Source organism: Phyllostomus hastatus, unplaced genomic scaffold, assembly GCF_019186645.2.
Source record: "Phyllostomus hastatus isolate PE091 unplaced genomic scaffold, TTU_PhHast_1.1 phas_scaffold_78, whole genome shotgun sequence".
Taxonomy (NCBI): domain Eukaryota; kingdom Metazoa; phylum Chordata; class Mammalia; order Chiroptera; family Phyllostomidae; genus Phyllostomus; species Phyllostomus hastatus.
In genome coordinates, this window is record NW_025334041.1 from 30,755,765 (window position 1) to 30,768,597 (window position 12,833).

The 12,833-nt window shown below is 40.8% G+C and overlaps 1 protein-coding gene across 1 annotated transcript in view; it reads left to right on the plus strand.

Moving 5' to 3' along the window:
* The first annotated feature begins 7,565 nt into the window (after nucleotides 1–7,565).
* Nucleotides 7,566–12,833, plus strand: part of FAM133B (family with sequence similarity 133 member B) — a 28,445-nt gene continuing 23,177 nt past the window's right edge. Inside the window, exon 1 of the mRNA XM_045828598.1 lies at nucleotides 7,566–7,688. Coding sequence (XP_045684554.1) covers nucleotides 7,665–7,688 — 24 coding nt within the window. The 5' untranslated portion in view covers nucleotides 7,566–7,664. The remainder of the gene's footprint in view (nucleotides 7,689–12,833) is intronic.

Below are 12,833 nucleotides of genomic sequence, written 5' to 3' on the forward strand. Positions count from 1 at the left end.
TGGAACTACTGAAGGATTGTAAGACGAACATCATTTCTGTTCATGTTGGCCAATTTTTGTTCAGCCGCTTGCATACTAGATGCAGAGTGACAGACCAAACGGTTCCTGAGATACTACACAACAAACAAAAAGTGGGGGCCACCGTTGCTATGTGATACTTATGTTTCCCCTCTTTGTGTACAACATCAGGTGTTTTTTAATTAGTCCACCAGAAGTCCCTGGGAATTTTCTCATTAAGACCTCAATTATTTTTAATAGGCCCTAAGCTACATCTAAAATTTTAAAACTACATGAAATATTCAGGAGGGATAATGCAGGAAGTCAATATTTTGATCTTTTTTATTGATTTTTTTAAGAGAAAGAGGTGAAATGAAAGACATCAATTTGTTGTTCCACTTATTTGTGCATTCATTAGCTGATTTTTTATGTTCCCTGACCAGGGATCAAACCCACAGCATTGGCATATCAAAAGGACACTAACCAACTGAACTACTCTGCCAGGTCAAGAATTTGATCTTTATTATGAAATTTAAAGTTTGTAATATATTAAGGGGTCAAGCATAGTTACACATAATTACAAAACATAGGCATCTGCAACCAGATTTGACTGGACCACTTTCTTCAAAGCAGTGCACAAAAAGATCCTCCAGTCAGTTATCTCCAGTTATCTCTGCTCTGCCCTCATAGAACCTCATCCCATTAATAGCATTTGCGGCTGATTTTCTCCTCTGCAATGTCAGCCCAATTTACCCTTCCTCATTTTCTAGGGAGGAACTCCTCACCATGGATGGGTCCCAGGAGGCCCTATTTGTTCTGCAAATGCCACTGTCCTGGACAGTGGCTTAGCAGGTGGAGCAACCAGAGCATTCCACAGGATGTGGCACCAAGAGACCACCTCTTACATGTCTGGAACTGCTACCTGTAAATTCAGATCTCATGTGACTACATTTCTCCTCATGCACAGAGGGTCCTGGGGAGCCAGTCTGTGGAGAGAAGGAAATGTGCAGAGATTAGATCCAAACCCTTCTGGTTCCTGCTCCCTAGGCTATGAAACCCTCCATATCCTTATAATGAAGTATGCCTTTGGCTTTTATTTTTTCTTTCTATTTATGTAGCTCAAGTTAACTTCTATTAATTGCAGCAAAAGTCTTAATACAGCTGCCTCCTCCTCTCTATCAGCACTGCAGCTTGGGGCCCCTGCTCTGCATTGTAACTTCAAAGTAGTGAAAAGCTAAGTCAGAGCCTTTACTGGTATGTCGCAGTGAGTTGGGCATCCTCCTGCAGACTGAAAGGTCACAGGTTCAACTCCCAGCCAGGGCAAATGCCTGGGTTGCTGGCCAGTGGGAGAGGCAACCAATCAATGCTTCTCTTCCTCTCTTTCTCCCTCCCTTCCCTTTTTTCTAAAAATAAATACAGAAAATCTTTTTTTAAAAAAGTTAATCCAGAGAACTGTGTCCTTATTTAAGTGTAGGTAAGAAGAAATACAGCAGAGGCTATACTTTTCAAACTGGGGTTCCCAGAAAGCTGGGGTATACAGCGGGGATACAAAGCTAGATAAACAAGGTACCTTCCTCAGGCATCAATTTTACTTGAAGGAGAAAAATGTTTCTTATTAAAGAAAGATGCTATTTTTAAAATACTAAAAAAATGTGGAATAGAATGTAAAATTCAAATTTTTAAGATAATATAGCCAACTTCAAAGACATTTTATGACTTTAATAATTGCATAGGACTATACAACCAGATTCTCCTCTGATACAATTAACTCTCCTGTGGAAAGTTTTGAGCAGCACTGTATCAGCCAAGTGGAGACATCAGCACTTAGAATGGGACCCATCATTCTGAATGCTGTCCCTCCTGTGGTCTCCAGGATTCCTCATTGGAAAATGACAGCTGTTCTGACAGTGTGTTCAGAAAGCTGCGAAGGAAAGTCAGTGTACTCAAATTCACTGAGTGCCTATCCCTGGTCTCAGTTCTCAAAGAGCATCTGATAGGCAGAAGTGTCAAGAGGCACTGCTGCAATGGTGATGATTGATGGTAATAGACCCTCGTTGGATTTAATTGCGATACAGTTATTTAATTTTGGATGCAGGAAAAATGGCACTCTCAAGATGAGAAGGGAGGCACTTAACAGTCAGTGAACCTCCGAGTGCCAGGCATTCTGGAACATTCCATACATACTATATCTTATTTCATCAAGTCTTCTTTTTATCTCCAGGAGAGAAGTAAATGGTGGGGTCAGCTCCAAACAGTTCTGGGATAAGACTGCATATAACACGTAAGAAAGAAATACAGTTGCATGCTGTACCAAGGTTAGAGGTGCCTGAAGTGGAGTAAAAGTTCAATTTGTGTTGACCAAATGAGCGAATGAGTTTCCAGTGACCAATTTATATTTAGCTGTCAATGTAAAATGATTACATGCCCACCATGAAGCACTTAAAGAACACAAAAACTACAATGAAAAATTATTATTTGAAATTCCACCATGTAGATAAAAATCGCTGCTAACATTTTGATAAGGTTTAACACCTAGCTTTACAGAGATACATGCAAGATATGTGAATATAATTTTACCCTTGGCAATGGCCTGTATACCCCATTCAATACATTGTGCTTTGAGGATTGTTTGTGACTTTACATAGAGGGCCATTGTATAAATGTACTATAATTTACATAGCCAATCCTCTGTTAGTAGGTATCTCTCCTCACCCCACTCCCAATTGTCACTATACGAAACTGTGCTTCCATAAGCAGTACCGTGCATGCATCTGTTTGCCTGTGCCGGCAGTTTGATTGAAGTCGTCTAGTCACTGGAAACTTACTCAACCTCCAGTCAAAGAATGCCTGGGGCCAGAGAGAGCCAAAAGAAACAAGGAGAAATTCTTTCCTAGAGCCTTCAAGGGGATCATGGCCATGCAGACACCTTGATCTTAGAACTTCTAGCCTCCAGAACTGTGAGAAAATAAATTTCTGTTGCTTAAGCCACCCAGTGTGTGGCAGCCCAACCAAAATAATACAGTAATTTAATGGGGAAAGAACAATCTTTCCAACAAATGGTTCTGGAGAAACTGGATATCAATGGGAGGAAAAATGAGACTTGATCCTTATCTCCCATCATAAGAAGAAAACTAAGAGGAAATCCTTGTGACTTTGGATTAGGCAAAAAATTCTTAGAGAAGACACAAATAGAAAATATTGGTAAATGGTACTTCATCAAAATGTAAAATTTTGGCTCTTTGAAAGACATTCTTAAGAAAATAAAAAGGCAAACCACAGATTGAAAGAAAAAGATTGCAAAATATACTCTGGCAAAAGATTGGTATTCAGACAAATAATCAGTCCATTTTTTAAAATGGGAAAAAGATTTGAAACGACACTTCACCAAAGGAGGTAGATAGAAGGAAACAAGAACCTGAATGCATGAACAGCAGCGCTAGTCATTAGGGAAAAGCAAATGGAAACCACAAGGAGATTTCACTACACACCTTCCAGAATGACTAAAATTCTTAAATTGACAACACCAAGTACTGGGGAACATGTGGAACTGAAACTCTCCCCATTGATCTCAGTAGTGCAAAATGATGTAACCACTTTACAGAGAATTGGGGAGTTAAACATATATGTTTAACATAAACATATATGCTTAAACATATAAGTTAAACATATATGTATAACTCAATTCAATGTGTCTATAATTTAATGTATTTAAAATTCAATGTAAATATATTCTAACTATTTAACTTGGAAGAAATGGTAACATGTACATAGGAACCCATATATGAATATTCATACTAGTTTTGTTCATAATAAGCAAAAAACTGGAAACAATCCAAATATCCATCAAAAGGTCAATGAATAAACAAGTCATTATGTAGAAATACAATGGAATACACCAAGCAATAAAAGGGGACAACTGTTGGTATACACAACATGGGTGAACCTCAAAACTATTGTAAGTAAAACATGTCAGACACAAAAGGCTGTCTTCTGTCTGAGTCCATTTATATGAAAGTCTAGAAAAATCAAAACTGTAGTGACAAAAAACAGATCAGTAGTTTCCAGGGACCAGAACACAAGGAAGGGGATTAACTTCAAAGAGGCAAGAGGGAATTTTTTAGAAAACTGAAAATGTTCTATATCTTGATTGTAGTGATGGTTGCATGACTGAATACATTTGTCAAAACTCATCAAACTATACATTTTAAACTGGTAAATTTTATTATATGTAAACTATACTTAAGTAGAGCTGTGGTTTTTTTAATTAAATGCATTCTCTTTCAATGCTAACAAAAGCCAACCTGAAATAACTGGTCAAAAACTTTTACAGTTTGTGAGTCACCTCGGTAGAGACACAACAAGGGGAGAATTACAGTGAAACCATTACGTGCTGATTCAGTGAATCTCTCATGAATATCAAGAATTTTCCTTTCTGAGTCATTTTACTTGGTAACTTCCACTGCCTTCGTCCATTAATAGTACTGAACCAGGGGTTTATTACAGTGAATCACTACTTGGTTTTCATAATTCAAACTCTGTTTCTAACAAATCCTCATTATGTCTTCTACAGTGAGAGATATACCTGTCTAAAGCACTAGCTAATCAGGTTTACTGGTCATTGTTTTCTCTCTATGTAGGCAAAATTACTTCCAGAAGTTACATGTTGAGTGTGGAGTTAGAGAAAGGGGAGTTGACTACCTGAGCAATCTATCACAAAATAATATAAGTCAGAAAAGAAGGGAATACCGTGAAAAATAAAAATTCCTATGCCCAACCCTCTCAACCCACTAGTACTATGATGAAGTAATCAACACTAAGGTTTTATTGAGTAAATGTTTCAGAACATTTTCTGGACATATTCAAGCATATATATGTAATAATTTGAACCACATGAAACTGCTATTATAGGTTAGAGATTGCTGCTTATCAATAATTTCATATAGTTCAACCAATATATCCTACTATTAATGTGCATGCTCTCACTCTGTACAGTGTTCTGTAATTCTCTCTTGATAATGTAAAGTGGCCATTTTTCCATATCAACACATACATAACTTTCTAAATGTCTGGACAGTTTGTCATTGCACGGTTGTACCACACTTTATCTAACCCGTTCCCTTGTGGTGGATATTGAACTTGTTTCCTGTCTTTTGTTCTCTTGGTTAATATAGTTGAATGATGAAAATGGCTATTGTCTTTGAACGTGAAAGCGCTATGCTACCATCTCCAGTTTAGGGATGTGCCTACCCAAAGAATAGACACTTGGGTTTGTGGGTTGGGTTTCTGTGTCTCTCCTGTTAAAATTTTTAAATACCCTCACAACAACAATGAAAACTATGTGAAATTCAATCAACATATTATTAAATTTGGATACAGACCCAAGTTCATCTTTAATGTGAAAGATGCCAACTAAGTTAAAATCCTTGAATGCTCTTCCAGTTGAAAATCCCTTCCCCAGTTATTATTATTATTACTGTCACTGTTTAAAGTTTTTCTTTTATCAATGCTCATATTACTCCCTTCTTCAAAAAGTTTTGCCTACCGAATAAATGAAACTTGACATTCAAGGCCCTCAGCCTCCAGCTCTAATGTACCTGTCCAGCATTGTGTCCCCTCTACCACACCTGGTCCATGCTGCCACATCTCACTCCCTCACCTTTCCTTTTACTGAAGCTGCTCCCTCTGCTTGGAATGTCCTCCCCCCTCAGCTCCTCAGTGGGGATTCTGCCCACCTTCATAGTTCACCTGTAATGCCACTTCTCATGCCAGTTTTCCTTCACCCCTCCAAAGTCAGCATGATGTTATAAGGGAAAACGTGCTTTCAAGTTTGTCATTCCTGTGTTTGAATCCCCAGCTTCTCCACTCTCTAGTTATGGGAACTAGGGCAAATTACTTGGTTTCTCCTAGCCTCAGTTTTTCTCATCTGAAAATTGGAATATAATCACTTGGTTATGCCTAGCACATTTGGGAGGACGGGTACGTCCATAGCTAGAAGGAAAACGTGTTCACACATGTATAGAGCATGCTTAAAGCATTTCTTTATTCTTCTGATTGAGCCACTCTGAGTTGTATCTTGAGAAGGCTAGAACTGATCCAGTCTTTATGAAGTCCACTCAGATAAGCTCCCAATGGCTTTAGCATTCTTCATTGTTTCTACATGTTCCTCAGTCATTTTCCTATTTCTTTGTCCTCACCTGGGATCCCTGCTCCATCTGGGAGGACATGTACATTGCCAGAGGGGGGAGACATCTACAGAAAACACAAACCCTTTTGTAGATTTATAGCATTAGTATATTTTTTAAAATTTCTGTATAATCAGCCAAAGGAAGTGAAAGGTGAACAAGAGGGAAAACACTATATTCTCCCACAGGTATTATCAAGCTCATGTTGAAGTGTTAGAAATAATATTTGTAAAGTGCCTGGAATATTAAAAAGAAAACTGTAACTGAGCCATGAAAAAAAAAACTTGTCACAGATTCTTCTCTTCTTGTGCATACAGAGAAGCCTGTCTGGTCAGAGAGCTCCCCAGCTCAAGTTATGGAAGAGGAGAAACGAAGGACTGGGAAGGTCTAATTAACATTTAAAAGCAAAGTGGGTTACTCAGGAGAATGAATGCTTAGTGGGGAGTAGAACAACTAACAGCTGCATTTGAGAGAGTTTGGGAAAATATTGAAAGAGAAAATGGGAGTTGGGAGCATCTCATGTGCAATGCAGCATGAGAAAGGGAGGGAGGGAGACAAACCAGGAAAGACGATTTTAAGGATTTTTCTTGTATGTAATGAGTATAAACCCATTTTGCCATTTTCCAAGAGTCCAGAAAATGTCCGTATTAACTGTCAGTTACTTTCTAATGACACTGCTGAGATGGGCACAGAAGGCTCACCTTTACCCAGGTCTATAAGTACTGTGGAGCCCCTATCCCCTCCCTTGCAGTTTCCGCTCTGTACTGACAGTGTTACCGGCCACGCAGTAAAGTTGGCCCTGTGAAGTCGTATCTTCCCTACCAGGTTATATACAGACCCCTTGAAGGCAGGGATTGTGTCTTAATAATCTTTCTGTCTTGCCCGGGGTCCAGCTTCCCATCATCTAATTAGTGAATTGCAAAGTTCAAAATCAGTGTGAAATGAATGTGTGGGTGATGGATTAATGGAACTGAACTTAAAGGGCGATTTTGTTAGCAACATATACGACACGGCTGTCTTCTCCCTCACCACCTGATGGACTCCACGAAGGACCACGTCTGTCCTCACCACTTTATCCCCAGCACTTGCGCTTTGCCAAAGCACACAATAAGCCTTGGAATAATTTTTGAATCTCCAAGAATGCGTATTTCAGTGCATCTGAAATGGAAGAGAGCTAAACGGAGGTGAGCTGCCGTAATGAGGGCCCGTGTACAGAAGCTCAGTGCTCGCCTGCCTCTGGTAGGTGGTAGGGAACTGGAGTCGCCCGCGCGACTCCTGGGAACCGCGTGATCGCCGGCGCCGGCCTCCCCGGCCTCTCCTCCACGGCGATAGGTGGCGCTGTGCCGAGACACAGCCGCCCCGTCCGCGCAGCGCCGCTCTCTGAGCAGGGTGGAGGAGTCGACGGAAGGACCTGTGCTGACCTGCTTCGGCCCCTCCGGTGGCCTGATCTTCCTCGGTGTGTGACGGTTTGCGCAGTCCAGCATCATGGGGAAGAGAGACAACCGGGTGGTGAGTACTTGGGGCGAGAAAACAATGGGACGACCTGGGGCCCGCAGCAAAAGAGCGAGACCCGTCTCTCTTCCCGACCGGGCCTGAGGGTCGGTTGCTGGCCTGAGGGACCAGGAGCCTCGAGCCCCAGCAGTCCCCCTGGCCCCACGCCTGTTCCAGACGTGCGTGTGCTGCGCGCTCTGTTGGCGCCTTTGGATGGGCCCCACACTCTGCGCTCGTTCTTGTCCCCCTCTTTCTTCGATTACCCGCAACCTCGCCGCACCTTTTGGGAGCTCCAGGCTCTCCATTGCCGTTCTAGGGTTAGCCGTGCCTTTTTTTTTTTTTAATTAAAGAACTGCAAGAGCTCAGGGAGACCTGACCTCTCCAATATGTTAGTCGAAAGTCTGAGGCCCGTGGAGGCACTGGGACTCGCCCCCTTCTCGGGGTCTCGCAGCCTACCTCTGCTCCCCTCTCGTGCGCAACTAGGGGTGGAGGCGTCCAACGGGGCCCCTGATCCCGGGGGCCTGTGGCGCCCACAGATCAAACACAGACGCACTCCCGTTTGAGAACCGGGATGGAAGTATTTGGCCTGTTGTCTGCAGCACCCAGCACTGCCTGGCAGTTAGAAGACCCCGCGAAGGAATGAATGGCGTGAAAATAGTTGACTTTGGAGTCAACATGGAGTATTGACTATTTGGAATGTCAGTTTTGGTCCCTCGGGAGTTGCATGACTTAGGACAAGTTGCTTTTTCCCGAGCGTCAGTTTCTTCTGTAAAAGATCAGTGTTATCCTCAACCTAGTTGAGACCACAGAAAGATGTCTGGGCCAGTGCTTGGCATGAAAGTTGTTACTATTCTAGTAAATGAGATAAAGGAAATACATAAATAATGGAGTAAGAAATGGTACCTGATAGAGATTTGTGGTTCTGAGGGCGTTCGAAAAAGAAGGTACTTTTGACAAATGGAGATGAGAAGAAGGTATTCTAGATGGCTACTCGGTTGGTTGGTTTGGAAAACCCAGGTTATACATCAGATTGGATGTGCCATAAACTTAAACTTAGGTGGCAGCCTCACAGCTCGTGGGCTTGCCTGTGAATTTTGACCACTGAGCAGCAAAATGAAAAATAAATGCAATTGAACTAGCTTTTTCTTAGCTATTATTTCCTTTGTGCATTTTGGGGGGTGGGAGAGTGCTAAATGATCTTTGCTTTTATGAAATGATGACATTGTCTATCTTCAAAACATTTGTTTTAATTTTGTGTAGTCTTCATAAATCAAGGCTGTCTAGGAACAACTGTAATGAACATTGATTGTAAGATTAAGGAATATTCTTTTCTCCTGCTTCCCTGGCTGCACGTCAGAGCTTGTTGTGGTATCCTGATTTTCACAGAGTTGAAAGAGTATTCTGTTGGGACATTCTTAGGTTTGAAGTGTTCAGAGGGTTTTGGCTCTTTAATGTGATTGGGCCTTAAATGTTTAGATATTACCAGGCCTTGGGTGCAATTTCATACAGAGGCCTAAGATATTTTGTTTCATTGGGGAAAAGTATTGATCCCCTTCAAGCATTCAAAAACCTTTTAAAGCAAGCTTCTTTTGCCCCAGAGCATTTTGGTACCCAGGGCTCTATTTACTATTCGGTATGGTGTCTTGGCACAGTGTTCTGGTGACGTTTTGTTTGTACTAAAAAGGTTGTGGGAATGAAAACATGAAATTAAGAGGTAGAAGATACAGGTTGTCAAATGCAGTTTCCCTACTGTACAGGTGAGGAGATGGAATGGTTAAAACTGGGGCCCAGATTTGGGTTATCTGCACTTAGTTCAATACCTCATAATTCTTCATTGTAAATAACAAAATGCAAATATTAGCATTTTGTTCTTACATTGATAAAATTACAGTTTTAAAGATGATAATTTTTTAAAAAACCATTAAGTTTCAGAAATGTTTTTTTTTCTTTTAAATAGACTATTTTAGAGCAGTTTTAAGTACACAGCCAGAATGAGCAAAAAGTAGAGTTCCCAGGTACTCCCTGCCCCCACACATACACAGCCTCCCCATTATTAGCATCCTGCTGTAGAGCGGGACATCTGTTACAATTGGTGGGCCCGCATTGACATACCCTTTTCACCCGAAGTCAGTGGTTTCATTAGGGTTCACTTTGGTATTGAGCATTCTTGAATAGGATTATTTGTTTGTTTGTTTTTAATTTGACATTTTAAATCTCAAGATTTGTCAAGGGCCCTTAAGTTCATGATGGTCACCCTTTGTGCCCATTGTTTTCCAAAAGTTTCCTTTGTGTTTTTTTCTGTTACTTTGTGCTTTCTAAATAGATGTAAACTAGAGTCTGGATAAAAATAGGTAATCAATGTAACAAATGAAGTTCTGCACATTTTGTCCTTAGCAGTTTTACTGCTTTGTTCTTTTCACCCTGCCCACTTACATTCCTTTGAGCCCAGTTTGCTACCCTGAGGTTCAAAAACAGATTTTCTGTTATGCAAACTCATGCAGCAGTTTGAAGCCACAGACAATTCTAGCTATATATGAATAGGAGCATTTGACAATATTTGAAGTGATTAAGTGATAGATGGTTTCAAGAAATTGCAGTTTCTTTAACTGATGCCTAACCACTCCCTTAATGTATTGTTTTTCACACTGATGCTAATAAGTGAAAACGCTTTACCTTTGTTAGATAGTTCCTTTTTTTTTTACCTTTCTGTTGTGCATAGTAAAAGCATTGTTGCTTAACAATTACGAGGACAAACTATCAGGTGGTGTGCAAGGAGCCTCGCATTTTAGATGCACTAATAAATAACAAATAAGTAATGGAGATATTGGAGTATACTTAAGCACACTGAGGGTAGTGTTTATGCTCAGAAGCTTGAAAGTTAAGTCTATTGAGTACTCAATGATAATCTGATGTAATTTACCTATAAATTGTTTATAAGTAATAGTCCTAGCATATAAATATACTATGCTACTGTTTTATTTTCATCTGAAAAATAAACAGCAAAGTAAGTTGGTATGTACTTTGGGAAACCATTTTCACAGTAGATATTAAGACATAAAAATGCTAATGTACTTTTAAGGTAAATTGAAGACTAAAACATGGTAAATGTTGTGTTACAATTCATTAATTTTAGAATAACCAATTACCATTGCATTATTTGTGAATTTTTACTTGAAGACAATTTAGCTTTCTGAATTGCAGTAGCAATATTATGATTGAATTGTTCCCATTTGTTTACACTAATATTATGATAATGTTTGTGTGCAGATTGTTTAGTTTTGTTTTTCTTTTGTAAGGGTAATGAGTTATTTAAAAAAATCTCCAGTGTATGAAGTGATGAAAAGTGGAAAGTGGGTATCTCCCTTTACATTCTGGTTCATATGTGTGTACGTTTTAAAAATTTGATAGCTGAAAAGGAGTTCAGACTTCCAGCCAAGATGGAGGTGTAGGCACACACACTGTGCCTCCTTGCACAGCCAAAAGAAGGACAGCAACAAATTTAAAAACAAAAACAACCACAACTGACAGAAAACCAAACCATATGGAAGTCTGACAACCAAAGAGTTAAAGAAGGAACATTCACCAGACCGGTAGGAGAGGTGGAGATGGGCAGCCCCTCCTACTGGTCTTACCCTCCTGCAGAGAAGACTCGTGGCCAGGCAGCCAGGCAGCGGCTGAAGGACTGGGGCAGGCAAGGAAGTGGCTGGTAGTCCCACATTCATGTGCAGATAAACTGGGAGGAATAACTGGGGAGCAAAACACACCGCACAACCCAGGGTTCCAGCACTGAGAAAAAAAGTCTCAAAGCCTCTGACTGAAAATACCTGTGGGGGTTGAGGCAGCAGGAGAAACTCCCAGCCTCACAGGAGAGTTCATTGGAGAGACCCACAGGGTCCTAGAACACACACAAGCCCACTCACATGGGAATCAGCACCAGAAGGACCCATTTTGATTGTGGGTAGCTGGGGAAGTGACTGAAAACCAGCAGAGAGCAGAGCAAGCACCATTGTTTCTTCTCAGACCCCTCCCCACATACAACTTCACAACCCAGCGCCGTGGGTTGCCCTGCCCTGGTGAACACCTAAGGCTCCGCCCCTCACTACCTAACAGGCTCGTAAAGGGGAAAAAAAGACCCAAATGAAAGAACAGATCAAAGCTCCACCAAAATGCAACTAAGCAAGAAAGAGATAGCCAACCTATCAGATTCAGAATTCAAAACCCTGGTTATCAGGATGCTCCAGAAACTCACTGGGTAAAAGACCCAGGCAGCAATGAAGGTTGCATGATGTGAAATAAAGAAAAATCTACAGGGAACCAACAGTGACGGGAAGGAAACCAGGACTCAAATCAACGGTTTGGAGCAGAAAGAAGAGATGAACATTCAACCAGAACAGAATGAAGAAACAAGAATTCAAACAAATGAGGAGAGGCTTAGGAACCTCCAGGACATCTTTAAATGTTCCAACATCCGAATTATAGGGATGCCAGAAGGAGAAGAGGAAGACCAAGAATTTGAAAACTTACTTGAACAAATAATTAAAGAGAATTTCCCCAATTGGGCAAAGGAAATAGATTTCCAGGAAGTCCAGGAAGCTCAGAGAGTCCCAAAGAAGTTGGACCCAAGGAGGAACACACCAAGGCACATCATAATTACATTAGCCAACATTAAAGATAAGGAGAGAATCCTAGAAGCAGCAAGACAAAAGGAGACAGTCACCTACAAAAGAGTCCCCATCAGACTGTCAGCTGATTTCTCAAAAGAAATCTTGCAGGCAAGAAGGGGCTGGAAAGAAGTATTCCAAGTCATGAAAGGCAAGGACCTACATCCAAGATTGCTCTATCCAGCAAAGCTTTCATTTAGAATGGAAGGGCAGATAAAGTGCTTCTCAGATAAGGTCAGGTTAAAGGAGTTCATCATCACCCAGCCTTTATTATATGAAATGTTAAAGGGACTTATCTGAGAAAAAGATCAAGAATATGAACAGTAAAATGACAGCAAACTCACAGCTATTAACAACCAAACCTGGAAAAAAAAACCCCCAAAACTAATCAAACAACTAGAGCAGGAACAGAACCACAGAAGTGGAGATCATATGGAGGGTTATGGATGGGGGAGTAGGAAGAGGAGAGAGGGGTAAAAGGTACAGAGAACAAGTAGTATAA